The sequence below is a fragment of the Pseudopodoces humilis genome, chromosome 2 (assembly GCF_049639895.1).
Source record: "Pseudopodoces humilis isolate 2021_Gansu_Grassland_sample_001 chromosome 2, ASM4963989v1, whole genome shotgun sequence".
NCBI lineage: Eukaryota > Metazoa > Chordata > Aves > Passeriformes > Paridae > Pseudopodoces > Pseudopodoces humilis.
Window position 1 is genome coordinate 7,487,304 of NC_142201.1, and position 26,535 is coordinate 7,513,838.

A 26,535-nucleotide genomic window follows, 5' to 3' on the forward strand; every position below is an offset into this window, starting at 1 on the left:
GCGCTGGCTCAGCGGCCCCGGGTGCCCCCGGTCGGCTCCGCCGTGTTTACACGGCAGAAAGTCCCGGTCGCTGTTCGACACGTGACGGTGTGGGAGCCGCGGGAGGGGGGAACACGGGGGGACACGGGAACCGTGGGGGTGGCTGCGGCAAGAGCCTTAAAATAGTCGCCGACCCCCTTGTGCTGCCTGCACGCTGCCTAAACCGAGATGCACTACTGTCGTGCATGACTCAATATGTATTTTAAATCGGTTTAGCGATCTCGCTGGCGCATTGTGCTTAGCTTTATGGTTAAATGAAATGCCACACGTCCCGGGTAAAGGTCAAACTTCTTCTCTAATCCGCGGATCCGTGCGGCGGCTACTTAGTCTGCAGCTTCCTCCTCTGGTTTACAAAACGTGTCACTAGCGGCGATGTCGTGTGGAGATTGCAAAAAATAACGCACGGTATATTTTATTTTTTTATACATACATATATAAAAAGCGCAGCCAACCCTGTTCTTTTAACACTTGTCTAATATTAGATCGCTGGCTGCTGCCAGAGCTTTATACGGCGCATTGTAAACGGTGCTGCAATACGGTGTCTCTGAAGTCTCCTTTCTAGCCGTGGCACAGGTCGTTGTTCCTATAAGTCGTAAATATCTAAGTCGGAGGTACAAGATAAACGAGGTACCTAAACACATTCATAAGCATCAGCCCGTATTTAAGCTTATAAATACCGTGCGAGCGCTGCCCTTTAAATCAAGCTCCAGATGAACGGGGCTGAGGGCTTAATCGAAGTAGATCGCTACGAGTCCCCGATCGCTTTTCACTTCTTTCTCAGGGATTTTCACAAATCTACAAATGATCCTTCCAGTGGTCTGGAACCGGGCGGGGGAGGTGGGGGGGGAAGGGAGGAGTCCCGGGGGGGGGGTGATATGGGGGAGGGATCAGAGGCCTGTAATTTATTGCATCGCTTTTAATATCCGAAAGGCTGCGTTGTTTGCCTAAGGTCCCGGCGCTCCGTCGGTGCCATCGGCTCTCGCAGAGGTTTTTTTTATACCCCGCGTAGCCCTCCCCGCCGGCTGCCGCTGCGCTGCCGGCTCCGTGGCTTGTGCAGTGGAAACTGGCAGGCTGCCAGGAGGAGCTCGGAGGTGGAAACGAGTAAAGGCGCCAAAAGGGAACTCGTGCGCCGCTGCAATTCTCCTCCCGAGTCGCTTTCTGGCTCGCTGCAGCCGCCGGCCCCGCCGGGCTTCCTCCAGGCCACCCCCCTGCCGCCCCCCCCCACGCCCCTCGCTGAGACTTTCACCTTTCAAATTCCGCCGGGCACCCCGGGGTCACGGGGGTGGGCGGGCAGGGGGAAGAGGAGGCTGCCCTGTCCCGGGTGGCGATGCCATCCCCTCCTCTTTCCCCCGGAGGCATGAGAAGTGGAGTCTTCCTCCTCCTTCTCCCCCTCCCCGCGGGCATCGGGTTTTTCTCGTTTCCACGCCAGGAGCGTGTTAACAAAACTTTGCTGCTGCTGGCGTCAATGGCTGCCAAAAGTCTGTTGACGTTGCGAGGGAGACCCAAACGTTTCCCTTTTTAATCAGCTGCCCGAGCAGTGCGGTGTGTGCCTGTGCCTGCCTCTGCGGCGCGGGGCCGGCGGGGCGCGGGCAGCGCGGGAGGTGGGTGGGTGTTCGCGGCTCGGCTCGGCACGACTCGGCTCGGCTCGGCACCACGCCGGGAGGCAGGTTAGTGCTTGCAGGCGCTTTTCACAACTGGTTTCACACGGCGGCATCGCTGCGGAACCGCGTGTGCGTTGCGCGTCTCACTCTCTTTCCCCCCCACCCCTCCTCCCCGCGCCTCCCTCCCTCTCTTCCTCCCTCCCTCCCTCCTCCGTGCATCACCGTCTATATTTAGCCGCAAATGGCTTTATCGGCCAGACACCTCCCGGAGGAAATGCCGTGCGCGCTCCGGCTGCCGAGCCCCGCTCCGCGCCCCGCCGCGCAGCGCAGCGGGGGCGGCCGGGGGGGCTGCGGCGCCCTGGGGCGCGCTGGCGGTGGCCCGGTGGGTGACAGGAGGAGGGAGGGGAGACGTGTCCTCGGTTTCCTCCGTGCGCTGGGGCGCTCAGCCCGCCGTCGGGCTTGCATAACGGGACCGGCTGCGCCCACCCCCGCGGAAGCTGGGTATAAATAGGTGCGGTGCCCCCCACACCCCCTCCGCTGTCCCCCCCCGGCCCCGCGGCGCGGAGCGCTTGTGGCGCTGCCGGCGTTTGGCCGAGCCTCTGTGAGCCGGTATCCCCGACAAGGCAGCCGCTTGTGGGGAGAGAGAGGAGGGGGAGGGACAGGGTGTGCGAAGAGTTAAAAGTCGGCTGCTTGTTGCAATGAAATTATGGCTGGCAGTGGCGCCGCTGCTCGTTCAGCAGACCTCCACTTTTAAACAGTTCACGAGAAGTTCATCAGGGCGGCGATGATGATAGCCGCGCACACGCGCGCTCCCGGGGCACACAGCCACAAGGGGTGGCTTTGGGGAAGGGGCTGGCAGCCGTCGGGGCCGCGGGCTCTGACCTGCCTGGTGGCCCCGGGACGTCCCACCACGTCCCTGGAGCTGGGCGGGCTTTGCCCTTGCTTGGGTGGCGGAGGTTGTGGGACACGGGGCCTTCAGATTACCCGCTTTTGGCTGGGGAAGCTCTCGCTCCCCCCATGCAACTTCAGCATTTCGCTATCTGCACGTGTCAGGGGATTGATGAGCTCTAGTGCAGGCACCTCGCCTTATCTTAATGATACATTTCCACCGAGGAAACAGGCAGCCCCTCTGAGGAGCCCTGGCCCCAATGGGAAGTGGGGCACAGAGAGCGGGACTGTGTGCCGTAAAGGCCCTTCTCTGAGCCGGTGGCTGTCCCTTACAGATGAGGCAGCGCACAGGGTGGCTACTAACCCTACTTGAAACCCTAAATCACTCTCTCCATGCTGCTGCTGCCTCTATTGAAAACATTACGAGCGGCGCATCTGGAAACCACTAAATCTGTCCAGAAAACGTCTTTCCAGTGAAATAAGTCCTTTTGAATGATAGCGCGGTAACTAACCTCCGTGGATTTTTGTTTCCTCGCGGCGATTTGTGCGGACTTCATTAGGAAAAGCTAACCGTTGTGGAGAAAGGAGGGTCAACGCGCCGTTTCATTAATATACATTTGTTCCAGACGTGGAGTTTTGCACAAAAGGCCTCTCTGAGGGGAGAAAAAAGTGTTGGGGAACAAGGCTTTCCTACCGTTTCAGTTCTTAAACCTCTCTGAACGTGTGTGAAGTATTGTGTTAAAGGCCCAATCTGGGCTTCTTCCCTATTAAATGCCAAAGTGATCATTTGCATATTTTGTAGCCTGACAAAGGAAATGAGTTTGCTGGGGAAGCATGGATGCTTTGGGAGACGTTAGGCATTAAACTCCCAGTGGTCAATCGCCCGTTACTGGCTTGTGTGTGTGTAAAAGGAGTATCATGCCTCCTGCTTAAAGGCTTCTATTTTTGTGAGAGAGGAAGAGCTGAGGGATATCCTGTGCATTAAAGGCTCCCCCTACTTATTAACCCAGCATTTAGCAGCAGGATGCAGGCTGAAGCTCAGTCAAAAGAAACGACTCAACCTCCGAAGAGCAATTAAAATCTTGCACTGGAATAAATCATGCGCCGCGATAATCCTGTTAATAAAACGCAGCTTGTCCTGACACTTCGCTCATGCAGCAAACTAGAATTTAATGCGAGCGGAGGTGGCATTAGGCAAGGTAGAGGGGAGGAAAAGCCTTTCCCTCTCTGCCGCTGGACGTGAAAATGTGGTTACCTTTCACCTGCCTCTCTGGCTGCACACAGCGCCGATCCTCTTGGACTGCTAATACTTCTCCAGTGAGCCTGCTAATGATTTCTTTCCCTGGAGTGAGCAGGCATCATTGAATTACTGAAAGCACTCGCAACAGCAGCAGCAGCAGCAGCAGCAGCAGCAGCAGCAGCAGCAGCAGCAGCAGAAGCAGAAGCAGCAGCAGCAGCAGCTCCGATGCAGAAGCCACCAGGGCTCCTCACTTAATCAAATCAAGGGGTGGGGAGCTCGCCAACCCACTTACTATTTTTAACCCCTTTCTCCAAGTTAGTCATGTGCAGACGCTAAAAGGGAGGTTTTTATTTAGATGCCTTCTGTAGCAGTGTCTCTTCAGTTTTAAGTTCTCGTGTAAAAGCCTTATCAGCAATCAGCGTAGCTAATACACGCCGGTATGTGGTTGTTCTTGCCTTGCTCTCCTGCTCCTGTGTGTTCCTAATGCAGGGCTTTTGTGAGCGCCTGTGGGTTGTTTGAATGTTCCCCCGGGCTCACGGGGTCTCCCTCCTCGGTTCAGTCTATGTGAGATGAAGATTTGGGGACTGATGTGTACTTGGCTGGCTGAGTCATTTCTTGTGGAAATGAAATGCTGTGGAGAAACTTTTATTTGTCGATAGTCTGGAATGATTCTTAATTTTCTGGATGTGCGCTGGGGAAAAGATCCATCTCCTCTGACCTATAAATGCCCTCAATTTGCTCCTTTATTGCCGGGTATCTCCCTTAGCGGTTAACGTAGGCAGCTCACTCCCCGCACCAATCCTGCATTCATTATTAATTACCCGGAGGGAGGCTGGCTGCTCCACTGTGATGTTTGCACTTCCTCCTAGACAAATCTGCTCAACTTTTTTTTCTTTCTTTTTTCTTCTTCTTTCCTTTTTTTTTAATAGAATATAAAACCTTGGAGAAAAGCGTTGATTTTTAAGAAGACGTCATGCTTTCTGCAACTCCCCTGTATGGCAATGTTCATAGCTGGATGAGCAATGAAAGGGTCCGCATGTGTGGAATTAATGAAGACAGGTAAATATTTAAGCTTCTGGCAAGTTAAACCACACTGTAATTCTGCAGAGTGAGGTCTCGGAGTTTGCTCGCTTCCCTAATACTGGAGCAGAAAGCTGCCACCTTGCATCGAGATCAGCCCAGCTTGGAGGGAGGGCAAAGGGAGAGAGTCAAGACGTGCCTGAGAGCAGTTGAGCAGATGCTGATTTACTATGGAACAGGCAACCTGGGTCAGTGAAGTGAGGACGCCCTCAAAGCAGCCTTTGAATGTGCTTTCACAATTAATTTATTATTTTGCATTTGTGAAGGGGAATTAAACCAAGTAGTGCACGTTTTCTTGTGGTGACTCTGTGCGGCAGATTGGCTCGTGCCTGCAACTTGGTGTTCCCCGCCTTTGGACCAATGACTTGTCATGTGAAATAGGATCAGTAGTGTCTGTCTCCCACAAGTTAATTTCTCCTCCTCCCCACCTTTTTTCTTGCTGAATATAATTCAGTTGATGATCAAAATGACAGTGTTTGATGGGATGACACAGGCACTGGCAGGTGTCCCCTTCCCTTAAATCCCAGCTTTTTAAAAAGCAAAATGATGCTGGACAGAAGCTGCATATGTGCCTCTAGTTCTCTGTGCCAGTTTTGTGTGGTTTTAGTGCTTTTCTTTCTTCTTATTCCCTGTTCTCACTGTTGTGTGAAAAGCCTCCGAAAAGCTGGTGGAAGTTTTTGGTCTTTGCAGGGAATACTATTTGCAAACATAAGCTGAAGGAAAACAGCCAAGCATCTCACTTTGCTTTCTCACCCTCCCTCCCCACTTTCCTCTGAGTTGTTCAGGGATAATAACTGTATGTGCTGCTTGCAGGGAAGGTTAATCTTTTAAAAACAAATGGATTAAAATTGCATTTCTGCTTTGTGGTGATGATGTGCCTTTAAGTACTTTGATTGAAAGGAGTTCTTTTGCGTAATGCTGAAACTTTCCTTCTGCTGCATGTCAGTGATTTTTTTCCCTGGGATTTGAAATTTGGCACTAAGGTATATTCTTTATTGGTGATTTCTGTGATAACAAGTCCCAGAGCTGCAACACTGGTACGGCACAGATGTGCAGCTCCTTCTTTAGCATGGAAGAGGTGATGTTCATGTGATACTAGTCTGCGTGTTTTAATTTTATCCTCAGCAGTGTTTATGGATGATATATGAACAGAGTATGTTTAAAATGGGGTATTCTCCCCCTGGAAAAAGGAAAGGGTGAGGAGAAAAAGAGAAGACTTTGACAAAAACTGCTTGCTTTGGAAGAGGCTGCTTTGAGGTGTACTTGGTGTGTTCTTGTTGTCAAAACCCTTTATGCTTATTTTCAAATGGTCCTTGCTTCTCAAAGTAGTCAGCATGTATGGGTACAGAGAAGGATAAATATGTTATCTCATGGGAGTTCTCTAGGGGAATCAAAATATGGAGGTGATATGATACTGTACTGATCCGAGATGTGCAGGATGTTTTCAAATTAGTAAGCTTCTGTTTTTCAATAGGAAAATTCCCGTTAATGATGGTGATGCACCGAAAAGCAGACTGGAGTTGAGGGAGGAAAATCACCTGAATCACAGTGTGGTAAGAAGTTACAAGCTTCATGCTGCAGATGAGTCCGTGCCTGTCCTCCCCACTGGGAGTCCTGCCCCTGGCTGTTATTACGTGATCCATTTGGAGAAATGATTAAAACACCTTCCTGATGCAGCCTTAGTGGGCTTGGGCACATTCAGGTTGTTTCTGTGAAATAGTAAAGTTGGGGCTTTCTTTATTTATCTCATTAATCTCTTGATGCTTTGTGATATGGGTTGTTGTATGATGTCAGATTCTTCGTTTTGCTGTTATGAATAATGCCATGCGGAATACCAGCATGTGTAACCAAAATAGTTCATGTAAACATTACGAACATCAATGTTCCAGCAAAGTTGGTGGGATTTTTTTCTCTGAGTCTACATGGGGAACAGCAAGTGGGAAGGAAATTAGACAGTGGACCTTTCTTCATGCTGCATCCTCAGATGCCTTGCCCCATGAATCATGTGGTGGTGGTGAGCCCCAGAGCAGAGCTGCAGTGGACAGAGAGGTCTTGGAGGAAGAGGAGGATGAGGAGAGACACTCCATCCTTCTCTTTCTGGTCTCCACACCACAGCCCACATCCTCTTGCTCTGGGTGGGCTGGGGCTGAAGAGCCAGTGGTTGTACTGGGGCAGTGCCTCTGAGCATTGTCTCTGGGCCACTCCTGGCTGTTTGAGTCCTCACACCTTTGTTTCTGGCTGTTTGAGTTTTGGATTTGGAAAGATTGGTGTTGATGTTTGTGGTGTTATACATATTGCTCTGTAGATTCCTGTTCTCCCATTTTCCAGTGTAATCAGCCTCTGTACATTTTCACAACAAACAGCATGTTTGCATTGTTATTGTTTCTCGTCCAAAATGCTGATATATCTGTAGCTTGAACGGTAGTCATGTTAGTGAGGTGTGAAAGTAACATGCTTCTTGTTCTGTAAAGGTGGATGCAACTACAGCACATCGCATCGACAGTCTTGCAGCTCTGAGTATGGACAGGTCTGGGCTCATGCGAGAAGGACTCAGAGTCCCGAGCAGCATTGTCTATTCCAGCTTGTGCGGACTTGGCTCAGAGAAATCGCGGGATGCTACGGCTTCGATAGCCAGCCTGGGATTTACTCCTGAAAGAAATCCAGAGATACAGTTTAAGTCTAATCCTCCCGAAGCGGTGGAAAGCGCAACTGTCTCTGGAAAAGCCCCGAACGGCTTCAGCGCTATATACAAAACACCACCTGGAATACAAAAAAACTCTGTCCCAACAGGGGAGACACTGGGTTTGGACCGAGCTGCGGGTGACAGGCAGAGTCCCCTCGGTGTCAATGGTGCTAGTTACCTAAGGCTCCCCTGGGTGAACCCCTACATGGAGGGCACAACGCCCACCATATACCCTTTCCTTGACTCACCAAATAAGTATTCTTTGAACATGTACAAGGCATTGCTACCTCAGCAGTCCACATACAGCTTACCGCAGCACCTGGCTTACTCGCCCGTATGTACGAACGGTGAACGTTTTTTATACCTGCCTCCCTCCCACTACGTCGCCCCTCACATCCCTTCGTCGCTGGCGTCGCCCATGAGGCTCTCGACGGCTTCAGCTTCACCAGCAATCCCACCTTTGGTGCACTGTCCGGATAAGAGCTTGTCGTGGAAGATGGGTGTGAGCCCAGGCAATCCTGTCGACACGCACGCCTATCCCCACATCCAGAGCAGCAAGCAGCCCCGGGTCCCCACCGCCAAGCCAGCCCCTGCCAACTTGCCAGCAGATCCCGCGCTCCTGCTGCCGCACTCGCCCCGGCCGTCTCCCCGCCTCCCCCTGCCCGCCCAGGTCGGGGATGCCTACGCTGATTTCCACAAACATTTCCCCAGGATCACCACCTCTCCCTCCTCTGCTGTTACGCTCCCAAAACCCTATGTCAACATTGGCAGTGAATTTCCACCTGCTCGCCTCTCCAATGGGAAGCTTCCCAAAGGCAGTGATGCTGGGGAGGCACCCCTGCCATCGGCCCCCCATGCACGGAAAGCTGGCCATGACCGGAAGGACAGCAGATCTCCCCCACTCCTGGAAAAGCAGACCCCGACCAAAGATGTCACCGACAAACCACTGGACTTGTCGGCAAAAGTGGTTGATGCGGAAGCTGCTGGCAAGTCAGATCACAGTAAGAAAATCATGCCAACGGTGCTGGTGCATGGAAGGGCAGGAGGGGGGACACATTTGCCAGGCAGTGACATGGTTCAGAAAGAAACCATTTCTCCTGGGAACAGCTGCCCCATCTACAGGCCCGAAATTATCAGCACGGCGCCATCCTCTTGGATTGTTCCTGGTCCCAGCCCCAGTGAGGAGGCTGGGAAGAATGTCCAGCTGAAAAACAAGGCGCTGGACTGGGTTATGCCACAGCCGCGGAGTTCCTCCTGCCCCAGGATGGGTGGCACAGAGGCAGTGGTCGGCAGTGTTTCGGGGACAGTGTCAGCGGGGGGGCGGCCAGCATCAGCGTCACCGGCTCCCAATGCCAACGTGGATTGCGCCAAGACAGCCCGGAGCGCTGCGGAGAGCACTGCCTCGGTTATACAGCACGTCGGGCAGCCCGTCGCCGCCCCTGCGAAACACAGCAGCAAGGTGGCCAAGTCCTGTGGTCAGGAAGCCAATTTCAAGGCGACCGAGACTGCCCTGGCCTCCAGCCCCATCTTCCTGCCACCCAACGAGGCATTTCGCTCCCCGCCTCTGCCCTACCCCAGGAGCTACCTCCCGTATCCAGTGCCGGAGGGGATTGCCATCAGCCCTCTCACCCTCCATGGGAAAGGACATGTCTACCCTCACCCTGTCTTGCTGCCCAATGGCAGCCTCTACCCCACCCACCTGGCTCCCAAACCCGGCCTCCCTTACAGCCTGCCAGCGGGGAGAGGGGAGTTCATGACCTACCAGGATGCACTGGGGGTGGGGATGGTGCACCCCATGCTGTTGCAGCATTCAGCTTTGGAGATTAATAAGGAAGAGAAGACAGAACGGAGGTCACGGTCTCACGAGAGGGTCCGCTACGAGGACCCAGCTCTGCGGGGCCGATTGCCAGAGCTCTTGGAGGGTGGTGGGAAGATGCATTTCGAAATGCCCAGTGACAAGAGTGTGAAATTGCACCAGAGCTCTGGCCATAGTAAAAACTCTACAAAAAGCGACAAACACCACTTCCCGGATCTTCTGCGAGACGAGCAAGAGGCTAAGAGCGAAGCAAATATAACAAAAGCCAGCTTTGCTACAGAAAGCAGTAATCAGACTAATGACCCTACAAAGCACAAGGTAGAGCAGGCGTCTCAGCACAGAGATTTTATTGTAATGAGAGAGGAGTTTGGAAGAAATAATGATGTTCACGAAACTTATAATTTCAAGCAATCCCAGAGTTCATCAGTGTTCGGCTTAAGGAAGGAAGATTTATCTGTGAGCCAGCCTAAAGAGAGAGTGGCGGTCCAGCCTTCTTCTGTTTTCTTGGAAAGCGCGCACGAGAGCGATGCTCCAGCTCTGGCTTTTGGCAAGGTGCAGGAGGACGCGAAGCCATTCTGCATGGGGACCGCGCCGCCAAGCATCGATGCCAACCAGACCTATACCAAAGACGGAGCCGACGAGGCGGAGTCTGCCGATGGCAAAATACTGAAACCCAAGCCGTCCAAATTGGCCAAGAGGATCGCAAACTCTGCCGGTTATGTAGGTGACCGATTCAAGTGTGTGACGACTGAACTCTACGCCGACTCCAGCCAGCTCAGCCGGGAGCAGCGGGCGTTGCAGGTGAGTCCGTGCGGTCCAACGACCGCCGCGCTTTTTCTCGTTATTTCTCTGTTGCAAGTCACAGTTGAGTTTTTAAAGTTGAGAAAAGCGACACAGGTGGGGAGACCAGATTTTTTTTTTTTTTTGTTGGGGCATACTGGCCATAAATGGTTTTAAATAGCAAAGTAAGTTTGTTAATGAGAGTGAGGCGATGTAAAGAATAGTATGTGTGGCTTATAGGTATTTATGGGCTAGCAAGCTTTAAAGGGCTTTTACTAAGATCTGATACAAATGTTAATGCACGTTAATGCAATGTTTGTGCAGTTTCGAGGGGAGTTGGACAGGCATGCATGTTACCTTGGCGCTGGCTGTAATTTCTGAGCTGGCCTGTAGTGCCAGCTAGCACAGCGTACCCAGAAGTTGTGATTAGTATGCCAAACATGCCATTGGATGGTGAGGAGTTACAGCCATGCATTAGCGGGTCTCAGGCAACGTTGGTGCCAAGCGAGCATGTAGGGAAGAGTAGGAGTGGTACTGAGGTTGATGCTAAGGGATGATAGACAGATACTGTGTAGGAATATTCTTAGGGTGTTTTACTTTTAATGAAGGGATGAGTTAAGCCAAATTGTTTTGCATTGTTAAGAAAAGAATTGGTTTATGCTTATAAAAATGGATGAAATTATCTAAATGATCCATTGAGTGCCCATTTTAATTACATAGATGGAAGGATTACAAGAGGACAGTATTTTATGTCTACCTGCTGCTTACTGTGAGGTCAGTTCTTCAAATTTTTATTACTAGACTCTTACATAAACCTTTGAGTTAAATTTCATTTCCAAATACACAAAGGGAAGTTTGTGGGCCATGGTCGTCTTTTATTCATTGTACAGTTTTGTGTTGTTTTTTTTTATTTTGTTTTTTTTATTTCTTTTTGGTTTTGTCTCTTTTTACCTCCAAAATGGAATGTTTTTGTTTTATATATAATATACATTTTATAATATATTCTATATATATATACATATATATGTGTGTATATATATACTTACATATGAAAGAATTGTGTGGCTGTTTGCTTATAAGATGCTAGAACACTGTTTTACAAGTCAGGTGTGTTAAAATCCTACCCTTAGCTGTTTATCTGAAACCCTGGTTTTGAGTCAATTTTTCTTTGGAAATGCTTTCATATAAGGTAAGGTAAATGAAGTTGTTTTTATTGCAAGACTTTTTTTTTTCATATCAATTCTCTTTCTAGCGTGCAATGATGCGCTTCTCAGAGTTGGAGATGAAAGAGAGAGAAGGCCAAACAGCTACCAAAGACTCAGAGGTCTGCAGATTCAGCCAGGCAGACTGGGAAAACTTGAAAGGAAACAGTGAAAAGAAGCCAAAGTCTGTTGCTCTGGAAGATGCCATTGCTGACCAAAATGACAATGACAGATGTAAGCGAATTTAGATGGCTTTCTGAAGCGTGTATGTGTCTCTTTGCCATGGCAGCTTGCAGCAAAGCAAGCAAATCTTGGTGTTCTCACCGTGCTGCTGGTGAAAGTCACTGACCTCATCCTCTGCAGGTGCTGAGTTGTCACGGCTGGTACCCCCTGCGCTTGTTTTGGGGCTTGCAAGTTTCTGGTTGCCATTGCACCTGCTTTTCAGGAGATAGTTAACTGTCTGTCACTAAGTTACTGCCTTAGAAAGATCCTCTTTTTAACCGATGGGGTACTACAACAGCCAGTGAAAGCAAAGGTCCAAAGTTATATTTTAAATACAGAAAGGATATGGGGGAAGAGAGGAAAACACGGAGTTCAGCTTCCTGAAGTTGCAGTAGCACTGAGATACGCCAGTGTTGCAGTCTTCAAAGCAGGGATGGAGGACAGAAGAGCGAAGGGAAGTGGGGGAGGATGTGATCTGCTAGGTTGGCTTATCCATAAAAGCTGGCAGTAATAACTCCAAATGATAAGAAGCTACTTTGCCTGTGTGACTTCTGCTGTAGTGGCTGGGAGGTGTGTGAGGCTCAGGTTCTTGCCGGCAGAGTCTGTGAAATTCCCCATGGGGCTGTCTGTTCCCTCTAGGCTGTTACAGGGTGTCAAAGGACTATGGAAAATGCAACATCCTAAAAGTAAGATAAACTTAAAAATAAATAAATGGTATCAGGGGATTGTTTTGCTGCATGCAAGAAAGATCACTTCTTCTTGGTTTGCACTCTTGGAGAGCATATGGCTTCTGCCAGTTTCCACCTTTGTTTCACCTGGGTATTTAAGGAATGGATCAGTTCCTTCTGTTGCTACTTTGTTTTGAACAACTCAGAAAAAAAGAGATCTGTGCTGAAGGCATTGCAAAACAAGAGGAATTGTACTGCAGACTGCACTCTGTGTGTGTGTGTGTGTGCACGGCTGTATAACTCAGTGGTTAAGTGTGCTCTTTGGTAGGTGGAGATTCATGAGTAGGGCTAGTAGAAAATTTCATTCAGGCAATTTAATAACTTTGAATTATTGTTCTGGTCTTTGGTTAATGCTTTTGGCAGAGGGCATGCTGGTCAATCATACTTGCTCTGTTACTCACCTAAATTCAAGTTACTGTGGCATTGCGATCGCTGAAATGACAGCCTCAACAAAAATTGGCTTGACAAAATAGCAAGGGGAAGTTTTAACTGTGGAAGTGGAGAGGGTGGCAGGGTTGGGGAGAGGGAGACTGAGCCTCTGGAATCTGGGCAGCCTTTTCCTTCCCCAGACTATATCGAGGTAGCTGCAGGGAGGAAGGCACAGCTGCCTTTGCAGTCCCTGTGGTAAAGCTGAGAGCTGGGCAGGCTGCTGCCCTGGCTGTCCCCATCGCAGCCTCCCTTGCTCCTCAGAGGTGATGTCCTCTGTTAAATTCCAGCCTGAGTGTGGAAATTTCTAGGAAAGCTAGAAGAGCAGCAGCAGGCCTGCTGGCTTGTTCTGGCTGCAAAGAGGGTTCAGCAAAGGGGGGGATGGTGGGCTGTGGAGTTGAGTGGGGGGGGCACAGGGGCTTAACAGAGGGAGGGAAGGTAGGCTTGCTCAGGGACATGGGGCTGCTTGTGGAGGGTGGCAGGGGGCTATGGAGGAGAGCATGAGTGCTAGAGCATAATTGTATGCTGAAACCCCTCCCACCATCCTTGCAAAAGGCTGATGATTTGGTTTGTCTGTAAATTCACCATTTAGTGAGATCTCTGGCACTTGAATCTGCTGGCTGAAATTTGTTTGAGACTGTTAAATAACTGTTGGAAGCAGGGAAAGTATGTTCAGTCTTGTGTTAGTTCATTCCTCTCCTCTGCTAATTAGCTCTGACTTAACAGGCTATTTCAGATTTTGGCCAAATGTCTAAACTCCTAAAAGCATGGATCTGTTCTGCTGAGGGAGCTCCTTTTTTGTACGCCCGCCTGGGCAGCAGCAAATACTTACCAGTACAGATTCAGGTCTCAGTAAAAGTTTTTTATCGTGGTGGTTCACCTCCTGCCCCTCGGGATAGCAGCTGATAAATCAGGAAGCTGAGCTTCACACCTCTTGAATGCTTCTACTGTGGTGGCTTGGGCTCTCTGTTGGGGCTTGAGCCACCAGCAGCCTCAATGCATCTCTCACTGAGCGACTGGCAAAGAGCTGATTGAGCTCTCCCTTCTCTTTCCCTTCGGTGAGAGCAAGGGCTGCTTATCTTTTGCTTTCCCTTTGCCTTCAATTCATGACAGCGCTCTTGGTGTGTTTGGCTTTAAAGCTCCTGAACGGGAATGAGCTGATGGTTTGCAGCCTTTTCTGTTTCCTTTCTGCCTCCTGCAAGCGATCTTGAAGCTTGAAAAGTTGTTTCCCTCTGTTTCACGTTCGTCTGGCGCTAGCTCGAAATCGAAACAGCCGTGTCTTTACCTGTGCGAGGAGGGAATTGAGGAGTGAAACTGGAGAGCTGTTCTGCCCCCACTGCCAGCGCTTCACCTGCCTGGTGTCAGCGGGGAAGAGGGAAACTGCATCCAAAACCGTGACTGTGGCACGGAGCCAGCTCCCGGGGCTCCCCTGCTGCCTCCTCGGCGCGGTGGCAGCCGTGCTTGGCATGGAGCGCCAGAGCCGGCCGGGGCCCTGGCAGCTGCCTGCCCCCTTGGTTCCTCTAAACCTACCAGTGCAACAAAAGGCTAAATAACACAGGCAGGTGATGCTTACAGAGGCATTTGATGGGATGGAAACTGCTTTTTTTTCAGCTTGTCTTAGTGTTTGCTGTTTTTCCTGGCTGTATTGCACGTGTATAGACTTTTTTGGAAGCACACGAAGGCACAATATCCGGTTCCTTAAACTTTTCCTTGGACTTGGCAGTGTGTGGCTTTACTGTACTTTAAGTTTGAGCATCGAGCCTTCCAGAGAAGGGGAAAAGAGGTGGGCTTTTGTTTTGTTTAGCCCTTTTTATATTTTTTAAGGCTCAATTTAAGGCAGGTATCCATGTTAGCTAATTAATGAGCAACTAAAAATGAGTAGTAAAATAGAAGTGCTTCAGTTCTCTCCCATCTCATCTAGGTTTTGCTGGGCATCTGAGAGCGGGCATCTGAGAGCAGCCGCAAAGCTGCTTTGTTGCCAAGGTGACTTGTAAATGTTGCTGAGGCAATGCTGCTCCAGTGCATTTTCATAGCACAAACATGATAAATTATGGGATACATATGTCATGAGTCATATAATTGTTCAGAGATCAAGTGATTTAAGCTATTGGCATGGACACATGCATCAATACGGGCATGTGACGATCGCATGTTCGTAAGAAGGCTCTTCCAGAGGTTCTGAAAATCATACCTGAGTGTGAAAGATTGAATGAGTTCTGAAAACTGAATTTCTTGACTGGGGAGCATGACTTTGCCTGTTTATTTAATTTCTTAGGATGGAAGACATTGCCTGTTTAAGCCTTAGCTGGACAAAATTATCTCAATATATTATAGAAGCCTGATCTTAAGGCATGAGATCATGAGAAGAAGGTTAAAGCAGTTGGTATGTGTGAAGGTAAATGGTTCAATGTGCCAAAACACATTGCACAATTGATCTTAGCCTTGTAGTGAGGTGCCAGTGTCCCTTTGCATGGTGATGCCCTGCTTTTCTTATTTCTTGCTGGGCTGTGTGTACTCTGGAACAAATGAAAGATGGAAGCAGTAAACATGTCCTTTGCCCTGGTCAGTTATTACCTTCCTGCCACAGGACATAGTGTGGAAAAAAAAAAAAAGGAAAAAAAATATAAGAGAGCTGTGCACTGAGAGTGGTGGTTGCTTGTTTGTGCAGTGTGGCAGGCTTGGGCAGAATGCAGCAAATGTGGAAAGCTCAGAAGCAGAGGAGGGAAAAGTGAAATCACCTGGGTTCTCTCTGCCCCATGGGATACTCAGAATTGAATTCTGAGCATGTCTTAGGGAATCTCTTACTGTTGTTGTGGTCTCCATGCTGAACACTGGGTTAAAACCAAAGCATTTGGATAGTCATTACTGCTCTTGGATGAATAAAGGGTGCCTTGCATATAAGTGAGCGCAATGAGAGGTTGCTCCAGGGAAGAGGAAAGGCTGTTTTTAGCTGCCATGTTCTTTGAACAAAAGAATCTGCAGCTTAAACACCAAGATGTGTTTCCTTGTTTGCATTGCATGTGAGGATCTGGTCTCATTGACAGCAGTTGACAGCAACAGGAAGATAGAAAAATGAAAGAAAGTTTTTTTGGGTAGCGTGTTTGCTTGTGTCTGTAACTGTTTCTTGTGAGATTGTAACCTGTGCACTCATAGATACTGCTTCAGACTGAAACCAGCTGTGAAGAAAGAATCTTCTTAATTCTTCCTTGTTTCTACATTGGTAGGACAGTGAGAAATGGTTTGAATTGTTGGTGCTGGTTGTCACAGCTGGTGTGAGACTGGCGAATACTGGAGGCTTGAGGAAGCAACACATTTAAGAGTTTAATCTCCTTACTCATAGAGGTGTGTTGCTATGAGAACTCAGCATTTATCCTGTGTTTCTGGCTACCTCACCACTGTTTGAATAATGATTATATGAGAACTCCCAAGTATTTTGTTGTTGTTTTCTTCCTCAGGCAGAGAAAAGGATGTTCTAGATACATGGCATGGGAGGAGGGTGGTGGCAACAAAAGCAGATAAGTTCTCCTCATCCTTGTTGGGCACGCATGTTATGCTTATGTTGCTGTGCTTGTTGACATTTATATCTTAATTTGGGGAGACATTGCGTCTGATCCCGATTGCTTGCAAAACAGTTTGAGGACAGAGTGGAATCCGGTGGTAAAATATTAATAGAGCCTGCTCTCCGTGGGGCAGCCGCAGCTGTGCCGGGGGAAGAACCTCTGGGCTTGCGACGTGTCGGTGCCCGTGGGCTGTGCTGTGTCCCCAGCAGTGGCTGACCTTTGTTCTTTGGTACTGAAAATCCGGCTGCGGGAGAGGCGGGAGCACCGCAGCGCCCAGGCAGGGACGCGTCCTGCAAGGGTTCCCAGCTGTGGCTCCCTGGCTGTGGCTCTGGGGCTGTGGCTCCCTGGCTGTGGCTCTGGGAATGTGGCTCTGGGGCTGTGGCTCTGGGGATGTGGCTCCCTGGCTGCTCTGGGGCTGTGGCTCCCCGGCTGTGGCTCCCTGGCTGCTCTGGGGCTGTGGCTCCCCGGCTGTGGCTCCCTGGCTGCTCTGGGGCTGCACTCCTGCCTCTATGCAGGGTGATTACACAACCGGGATTAGTGTGCGGAGATGCCGCTTCCCTGATGGTCTTAGCTGCAGCGAGCGGGATTTCAGAGCCGCGTGTGCAGCGGGCGGTCCTTGAGAGGGATTTCTGGCTCGGCAGCTGTGGAGATGGAGCTCTGCTCCCCTGAGGGTCCCTCCCGGGTGTGACCGGCCGCGGGGGCCGAGGTGTCACGGAGCTGCTGGCAGCGAGGGCTGAATTTTGGATGAAGCGCAGTAGGTGTGTGCTGTTCCTCCCAGCATGTGGAACCCCAGAGGAACGATGACAGTGACAAGCTGCTAGCGAGGGTTCTCCCCTCTTTATTTTTCAGCACATTCTGAGCGAGCTGCGTCCCTGTGCCAAGTCCTCTTGCAGATAGAGGAGGAATTAATCTGCAGCAGGTTGCTTTTAGTGGTGGCAAGCTGGAATTAGCTTGCTGTTTCCTGCAAGCCGTAAAGATTAAGACCATCACCCCCCTCTCCCTACAGCCTGCTACTTCCTTTGACCCTGCAAGAGCTTCTCTGGGAATTGGTCAGGATGTGCCTGCCTTTTCTCAGGCCAGACAGTGTTAGGAGCAGGAAAGCTATCCCAGTGTGGTGACTCTCAGCAAGATCCATGGCGTGTAGCTGTTGGTGCTGCTGGAGATGAGAAGGCTCTAAGCAGGAGTGTGGCTGAGAGTGCCCTTACCTGATCTCTTCAGGGAAAATGACCACAGAAGTATAATGTTTCCTTATGAAAGGAGGAAAATAGCAGACTACATTAAAAATGTAAAATGAAATCTGATAGAAGCATTTATTTCTATTGTGATACTTAAAACGTGGCTGGGCCAGCTGCTTTTATGCTGTGTGAAACAGGACTGCTGGTACTTCTGGTGTGGTTATAGGGTACAGCTGTGGGGCGGCGTCCTCATGCCAGATGTGCGAGCATGGGGCGCTGCCAGATTCATTCCGGTCTGGGGGGACTCTGTGATTTAGAGGCACAGTCACAGTAAGCTGAGATACCTGTTCTCTGGAACATCTCAGCGTTGTTGGCTGGAAGAAGTGTGACAAAGTGCATTTTAAAGTCTTGGAAGGAGCATGTGTTGGCCAGACGGCCTTGTGGAGAGGAGCATCGCCAAACAGCGGAACAGCCCGAGCGTCCCGCTCGCCTGCAGAAAATCAGCTTTTGTTTTGATTTTTCTTGGCCGATATCTTGTGCTGTTTCACAAGCAGCCCTGCAGGCAGCTTCCCAAGCAGTGTAAAAATTATGCTGGGGTGTCTTTTGGTGCCCACAAACATTTCCAGAGCCCTTGGTGCTACTTGGAGCCATTTCCAGGTTGTGGTGGAGAGAAAACTCATTAGGGAAGTTTCCCCTCATCACCCCCCAGCCTTCCATTACTGACAACAGGTAGTTCGAGGAGGGTCATGAAACCAGGAGGGGTTGGCAGAGCTGTGGGAAGGTGCTGTCAAGATAAGGTGGGATAGAGTTGGGCTGCCTCCAGACACTGCCAGAGGTGGGTGTTGGAGGGCACAGGAGTGGAGAAGGGGCTGTAGGGGAGCAGTGTCAGCCCTGATGAGGGGGAAGAGCAGAAGTTGAAGCCCAGGCTGGGACAGGGCAGTAAAAGGGAGTAAACTGAGTAAAAGGGAGAGAGGATCTGCAGGAGGCTGTCGGGAGTCCAGGTAGGAAACCAGCAAACGTGTTTGCAGGAAGGGAAGTGGGAGAAGGAGGGAAGAGCAAGAAGGGGGAAGAGGAAAAGGGACAGTGAGCCATGGGGAAGTAGGATGGAACATACAGTTTGCCAAACAGCAGCAGAGGTGTGGAATATTGGTCAGCCAGGAGGGCTAAACCACGTGGGAACCCCAGCTTGTTTGTGGGAATTGTAAATAGGAGCTGATTATCTGTGTTGAAGTCTGTACTGCATCTCTGCCTAACCTTGCCTTTGCTAGTTTGGTTAAACCCAAGAAAATAACATTATTCAAGATGGTGATTAAGTGTAATTTTAAATCAAGCATCCATTTAAAATTGCATAGGCTGTCTCTGAATTTGGGCAAACAGTATTGGAGGGAAGCTGAAGTTAGTGCAGGCGAGGCAGCCTGGGTGTTTTTGTGGCTAATTTGTCAGACTAGTTTCTAGTAAGCTTTTCAGAGCTCACCCTCTAGCTATTGCTGGAAATACTCCCTGAAAAAAGTGAGGTCTGTTTTAAAAGGAGGTGAAAGAGATCATGTGAGGTACAGTGACTGGTTGGTTACTTGAAGTGAGGAAGCCTTTTTATAACCTTGGATTCAAGTAGTGCTTTTTGCAAAATATCACAGCTATTCTTAGTGGTATTTCTGTGTCCGTGTGTGCATGTTCTGTATCCCATTTATATCTCCAGGAGAAGGGATGACTGCCTTTAAGTCAGACTCTGCAATTTGATGGGAGAAGTTAGTGAAAGATTAGGAATTAAGGGAGGACTAATACTTGGTTGTCATCAGAAGGTATTTTTGAACTGGATTGTTACTTGCCAGTTTAGGGGGGGTGAGGTTGCTTTCTGAAGAGGGTTTGTGCTTTCAGTATCTAAAGATGTTTCTTTATTTAAAAAAGCATATTGTGATGTTTCTATGGATACGAGTATAGTGAATATTGTGCTCCTTAAATTAATGTAAAAACAACACAAAGTAGTGTGCATTTGGGGGTTTTGTGCTTAACTATTGAGAAAACTGCTGCCTTAGGCTGGGCAGAGGAGACTTGTTCCCAAGTACAATTTTGTGTTTATTTGCATGCCTCATGAGCTGTAAGTCGTGAGGCAGATGACATTGAAGAGATCAGAGAGCAAAGCCTTCTCACAATGAACTGTGTCATATTTATTAGGTCTTGTGGTGTTTGTTTGTTTTTTATTTTTAGGTAACTTTACTAGTACAGAAAACAACCGAGGTCACTTTCTTGAAACTCCAGAGGAAAAAGATCTCTCAAATGAGAAATGTTATTTAGAGAGACATTCTGTATATGAAAAGGCAGAAGACCAGCCAACAGAAGATTTTGGCCAACATTCATGTCCACGTCTGGACAGGAAACGTAAACACTCTGGTGAGAGAGTGCAAAATGATGGCAGCCAAAATGAGAGCTTTGTGGATGAACTGCAGGACGAAGTTGTATCAAAAGCAAAAAAGAAGAAGAACTCCAAAGGTAAGACAGCATTTTGCTTTGGTCTCTCTCAAGGAATGTCTCGTGAAAGGAACGTCCCTTTGGCTTAATGTGTTTCCATTTTTGAACTTGCTAGTTACTAATGTGAGCACTGTCATTTCACTTTTAAATTATATATATGTATATATATGTATGTATATATATGTGTATATATATATGTATATATAAAAAAACCAAACTTGGTATGTAAGGATAAAGCACTAGTCATTGGACACTGTAGCCACAGCAGTGCAAGTTACTGTAGTGCATGTAACCCTTAATGAGCGAAGCTTTAAAATGCATAGTGTGGTGGTAAAGCTGAGACTATATGCCCCGAAAGTGAAATGTAGCTTTTGTTTTAAGTTGAGGGGGCTTTTTGATTAATTTTTAGTTATTTTTCCATTAGATGACTGGCCTGAGAGGGAAATGACAAATTCCTCTAACCACTTAGAAGAGCCCAATTGTAATGAGGTGACCAACCTGAAGGTGTGCATTGAATTAACAGGGCTCCATCCCAAAAAGCAGCGTCACCTGCAGCATCTTAGGGAACTATGGGAGCAGCAGGTGTCACCAGAGAGATCCCCGTCCGGCAAGTTGGGCCGGCAAAGCAGGAAAGATTTAGCTGAGGCTGTTCAGCCAGAGGCCACTGCAAAGGTCAAAGACTTCACAGAAGAAAGGCACACCAAGAAAAGGTCAGAGGCCAAAAGCAATAGAAGTTGGTCTGAAGAGTCCCTCAAAACAAGTGACAATGAACAAGGTATGCAGAGACTACTAGGGAAACCAGCTGGCTTTAGCATTTACAGTGACGCATGCTGCCACCGGTGTTAAGGAATTGTCGAGAGTTTTTTCTTCTTTCTTGTTTTTTTTTGAATTATATATGTTTCTGTAGATGTCCACCTTTATAAGGACTGACACCTCTTTAAGAATTTTACTGTAGCTGATATTTGTCAGACAAGAAAACGTGTTTGTGTATGTGTGTGTAACTATGTGTTTGTGTGTGTGTGTGTGTGTGTGTGTGTGTGTGTTTTGGCTTTAAATATTTTCGTAGATGATGTGAAGATGAAGTTTATAACTCTAGAGGAGATCTGGGGAGGGCACAGAATGTGGGCATGCTTTTGGGTGAGAGAGGGAGCAAATGGGCTGCTAGTTGGTGTAAGGGTGTTTAATGTTTAACCACACATAGGATTTGAGGGGCTGTGAGCTTCTGAAATAGCGTCAGCACAGCTATAGCAGCTCTTGATCTCGGGAACCCAACACCTCCAGCACCCTCAGCACTGCTGGCTTCCCCTGCCTTTCCCAGGCCATATGCTCAAGAGCAAAGCTCATTGTCCTCCTGACAAGGATGCTTTGCTGGTTCTGAGCACATCCTGTAAACCCCTTTCACCCCACTTCCCGTCCCCTTGGCAGAGGTCTTCCAGAAGCTCTCTCTTGAGGGATTGCTTCCTCAAAGTGTATCAGCTTTCCTTGACTTGTTTTTGGCTTCTTTCCCCCTCACTCCACTTCCTCCTTTCCCCATCCTCCCTCCCATTTCTGTTGTTTCCCTATCCTGGGGGAGACCCCATGGGTACAATCCACCAAATTTTCATTGGGATGGACAGGTCACTCTCCTGTCCTCACTGTCCTCAGCCTCCGGGCACATTTTCTGCAATGTTTTTCTCCTTCCCCACAACATTTTGCTGCTGTAGCCTGGCTGGAAAACTGATGGGGAATGGATTTGAACAGTCGACAGAGAAAATCCCCTTTTCTCTTTCTCTTTTCCTGCTCTTACCTCTCCAAGCCCTCTGCTTGTTTTTGAGGAAAGACTATTTCTGAGAGCAGGAGCTCCATGTATAGCATTTGGGCTCCTTCCTCCTTCACAAACCTGGGAGCTTCATCGACTGGAAGACATTCACATTCCAGCTGGCCTAACTTGTAGTTTAGCTGAGATCCCCTTAAAAGAGAGAAGCAAGAGGAGAGTGGATCCTCTTGTCCCACACCGTAGAAAGGACCGAGTACAGATCATCCTGTGCCAGTGAGGATTTTCCTTGGTAGTGTCTGTGAAACAGTCAAGGCAAAAGTATCAGCTTCCCTTTGGTCCTGGAGCTCCTTATCTGTCCTTCTCCTTGGTACGATTTTCTAAGGGCAGAAACCCCCGAAGTTTGATGCTTATTGATGGGGAAGGTTCTCCAAAAGAATTTGTGGAGCAGGAGATCAAAACTTGGTTTAAACAGAGCTTTGACTCTTACTTCCTTGCTTTATGTGTTGCCTTGGTGAGCATGGTATCGGCTCAGACACCCGTGCCCCTCACCTTTGTACTTTGAGAGAGAGATACCTTGTAGAGATTAAACGAGGGTCACTAACAAGAACTGTATTGTGTAAGGATGCTCTCACTTTCCCCTGCAATGCCTCCTGTGGCAGTGACAGGCTCATGGCTTCAGGAAAGAAAAAGAGGTGGATCCCAATTTATGCACCATTCCCAAAGGTGTTCAGGTCCAGTTGCCCTGTGGACATGAAAAACTCTTGGGTTTGGAAGCTGCTATAAAACCATAAACTTGACTAAATTGTGCCTCGCTGTTACAAGGCATTGTAACAAAGACACTGAATATCATTCGGATAATTTTGCTGGTGCTTCTCCAGCCCTGTTGAAGTGTAAACTTTTGAATCTCCTTGTTCTTAATTGGCTGGGATGAGGACATTTTTCCCCACTGTGTGACAGAGTATCCTCTGCATGACAGTCTTAAGGGGATGGAGACTTCCAGCTTGTCTGTCTTGCTCAGGACTAGTCAGACTTTTCTTAAGCAATATGAGAATATACACTGTAACTTGTAGCCTTTTTTTTTTTAGTTTGGGGCTGGGAACAGCTGTTCTCTGTGCTCAAGCACTGCCTGCAGTTGTGGCAGTCTCTGCTGCTGGGCAGCAGGTTGTATCCCAAGGAGTAGGCTGTAACAGGACGTGGGGGTTGCCTCTGTGCCTCTGAAGCCTCAGTCTAACACTCGCAGGATTGTTTGCCGCTCCTGCCTGCAAATCTCTGGGAATGTGGAGATTTCTGACTTCTGGGCTTGTTACCCCAGTTTATCCAAAAAGTGTGAGCAGCAGGTTGAGGGAGGTGATTCTGTCTCTGCTCTGCTCCTGTGAGACCCCCACCTGCAAATCTGTGTCCAGCTGTTGGGCTCCCAACGTGGGAAGAACGTGGACCTGCTGGAGTGCATCCAGAGGGGGCCATGAAGAAGATCAAGGGGCTGGATCACCTCTGCTATGAAGACAGGCTGAGGGGAAGGGGGTGTTAGGATTGTTCAGCCTGGAGAAGAGAAGGCTCTGGGGAGACCTTTTAGGCACCTTCTAAAACCTGAAAGAGGGCTGGAGAGGGACTTTTGATAAGGACATAACAACCTGGTCTAGTGGAATATGTCCCTGCCCATGGCAGGGGGTTTAGAACTGGATGATCTTTAAGGGATGATCTCCTTTCAAGCCCTAAACCATTTTATGGTTCTGTGATCCTGGGTCTCCGGGGTGCAGCAGGTCCATGAACATGGGGATACTGCCTCCTCAGGGCATCACACTGCTTGCCCAGCTGTGTGACCAAGGCAGAAGCCACGACCTGTGCTGGGGTCCCAGCTGAGCAATAGCCCCGTGCTGCTGGCGGTGCAGTGATGCTCCCCCGGGAGCTGCAGCCGCTCACCCGGTGCGAGGAGAAAGCCCGAACAGCAGGGAAGCAAAAGCCCCGAGGAGAGGAGCCAGGAGGATCTCACCCACTGGGAAGCCTGTGCCAGCCCCTTGGAGCTGCCTCGGGCTGCAGGCAGTGTGGTGGCCGCGGGCTTGGCAGGCAGGAGGAGGCAGCTGCTGGGGTGGGAGCTGAACAAGCGAGCATTCAGGTGACGCGGCAGCAGCTGCTTTTCCGCGCGGACGTCTCCAGCAGCCCGCTCCTGCGGGAAGGGAAACAGGTCCTGCTCTGAGTCAGACTTGCCACAACCCACATCAGTCAGAGGCCTGAGTTTTCTGGGGTTTTTGGTTTGGGTTTTCTTTTTTTTTTTTTTCCCATGGATATTTAGGTATATTCCTGCTCACTCTTGTTTTTCTTCTCTCTTCACGTGGTCAGAAAGATGGGGTGGGATTCTGGGATTAATCACTTGCTGCTTTTCTGCTCCTGTTGTCTTGCCTTTTCCAGGCTGATGCATGGCTTTTTATGTGTAGTGCTGGCGTCTTGCAGTGTTACTGATCCTGAAGCTCCTGGGTGCAGAGCACAGCTACTCTCCATCTCTTAGCTCCAGTGCATGTTTAGTCTGGTGCCTGCTGTCACCACTGTGGAGGGTCAGAGTGAAGCACAGAGTTGATGTGGAGTTTGCAGACACACTCCACATCAGGAGTACACATTTTTTGTGGTGATTAAACTTTTGCTTTCAATGCCTTGGCATCTCTGCATGGGAAAGCCTGCAGTTCTTTGAGATAAGCTTCCTGTGGTTTTTTTCCCTCCATCCTTTCAGTATTTCTGTCCTTCTCCAGACCTGTGAGTTTTTCATTCTATTGCAGTTTTTCTGCATGCAGCTGTTTTGTTCCATTTGCACTCACCAGAGCTCCTCACTGTTGCTTTCCATCTTTTCCATCTTTTATTTTTTTTCTTTAGTAAGTGATTAAGTAGGTAATGATGGTACTTCTGTATTGGAATTGGGCTTTTCACATGCTACTCAATTAGGTTAGTTGGGAATGTGAACATGAAACACTCCTTACTTCGTGCTGTCTACAGAGTTGGAAAGACAGCCTTGCATCCATAGGCTCAGCGTACGACTAGGTGCCTTCCTTCAGTTTTGCAAAGCCTGAAAAACTTATATGATTTTTGCTGAACAATCTGCACATCATGTGTCCCATAAATTCCCTGACATCTGCTTGGCAAGCCGTGGTATGTGTCTTTTTCTAGAAAGTGGCTCAAAAGAACTGAGGGATTTCTGTTTTCATCCTTAATCTAGAAAGCCTTCTGTGAGTTGCTTTCACAGATCTATTTAAAGGAAGACTGAAGTGTGAAACTGCCCACCAAGAGGATTCTAGATTTTATTTTCTGTTTTACCAACTGGTTCTGGACCGAATCTCTCTAAGTCAGGGTATCTCTCCCCTGAGCACCTGCTTATTTGCTCCTGCCATCTCTTCTGTTCTGAAAGTAGCATCACTTCAGAGACTTCTCAGAGCAAGGGAGCCTCTTCCAAGTTCTTAAAGATTTTACACACCTTCTCTTGGTGGTGTGGTGTTGTTTGGCTGAAATGTCCCTTCCTTTCCTGCAACCTTTAATTCTTCTGCAGAGGAGTTGGTTCTGAGGTCACCTCAATTCTCCTCGCAAGGGAAATTCAGAATATAAAAAGTCAACTTTCCTGTCCTTGTTTTGTTGTAAGCCTGCTTGCACTCTGAAAAAAACCCCAAAACTAACCATGCTTTTTGCATGTGGCCCAGATTGTGGGATCCAGCTTGTTGGAGCTAATCCCCAGAGAAAACCCAGCCCTGCCAGTATCCTGCCACAGGCAGCAGAGCACCGGCCTTACTGTCCCAATGTCCCAGAAAGACTCATTTCTGAATGGAGTTCTTGGGGAGAAAAATATCTGATTGCTTTTCCTGCAAAATCCCTGTGCTTTCTGATGGAGAGCTTGCACAGAGCTTCTGTAGGGATGGCTCCTTGAGTAGTCTTTCTTCTCTTGGTTTGTTTTTGAAGTCTAAATGCTGCCAAGGAGGTATTCCCTGTCTTATGGCTGTCTTGGGGCTAAGCTCAACATGCTCACCTGTGCTGTCCCATTAAAATCTGATCCATTCTCCCACCTTTCTTCCTGTCCCCTCTTCCCTGGCCATCCCTGTGTCTGCACTTGCACCCCACTGAGAGGAGCCAGGCTGGGCCCAGGCTGCTGGAGGAGTTGGTTCCCCTTCCGATCAGGCAGTCCTGGGTAAGGAGGCGAGTTTTTCCCTGCAGCTGTTCCACTCTGCCCGTGGTGGTCGGGCTGTGGCACTGCCAAGCTGGCCTGGCACGCGTCCCCAGGGCCCTGGCGCTGCCCGGCACCTGCGCGGGGCATTTCATTCAGGGATTTTTATTAGAGCCCGAGAAGCGTTAGCTTCAACGGGCGAGATGCTATTTACAGTTTGGATGTGGAACACTTAAAATATTAATGATTTGAAAATGTAATTGTAGATCTCTTAAGCAGCCGAGGAGCTTGTGTTAAGTGCTAGCAATGCATTTTCCGTTTAACGCACCATGCGATGTGTAATGCCTTTCCTTCCCATTTAGGCTTGCCCGTATTCCCGGTGTCTCCGCACATGAAGAGCCTTTCATCCACCAATGCAAACAGCAAAAGGCAGGCTCAGCCAAGCTGTACTCCAGCCTCGAGGTTGGCTGCCAAACAGCAGAAAATTAAAGAAAGCCGGAAGACAGATGGGCTGTACACAGACGAAGAGGAGGATTTCCAACATGCATCCCTGCTGCCGAAATACAGCGAGTGTGAGAAGCCATCAGGGAAACGTCAGTGTAAAACAAAACACTTGGCACTGCAGGAGAGGAGAAGGAGGTCATCTCTGACAGGGGATGACACCACAGATATCGAAAATGCTGAAGATAAGGTATCTTTATTTAGACTTAATTGTCCACCGGCCTCAGAGAAGGCAGA

The 26,535-nt window shown here is 49.0% G+C and overlaps 1 protein-coding gene across 8 annotated transcripts in view; it reads left to right on the forward strand.

Annotated features, from left to right (window-relative positions):
• BCOR (BCL6 corepressor) overlaps positions 1-26,535 on the forward strand; it is an 81,800-nt gene that overhangs the window by 37,839 nt on the left and 17,426 nt on the right. For 5 of the 8 annotated variants that reach the window (XM_088051574.1, XM_014251161.2, XM_014251155.2 and 2 more), the window contains exons 2-9: positions 4,698-4,827; positions 6,323-6,401; positions 7,320-10,148; positions 10,848-10,901; positions 11,380-11,563; positions 19,646-19,927; positions 20,331-20,681; positions 26,160-26,488. In XM_088051574.1, coding sequence (XP_087907700.1) covers positions 4,742-4,827; positions 6,323-6,401; positions 7,320-10,148; positions 10,848-10,901; positions 11,380-11,563; positions 19,646-19,927; positions 20,331-20,681; positions 26,160-26,488 — 4,194 coding nt within the window. In that variant the 5' untranslated portion in view covers positions 4,698-4,741. The remainder of the gene's footprint in view (positions 1-4,697; positions 4,828-6,322; positions 6,402-7,319; positions 10,149-10,847; positions 10,902-11,379; positions 11,564-19,645; positions 19,928-20,330; positions 20,682-26,159; positions 26,489-26,535) is intronic. The other 3 variants (XM_014251185.2, XM_014251190.2, XM_014251180.2) reach the window with 3 other exon arrangements.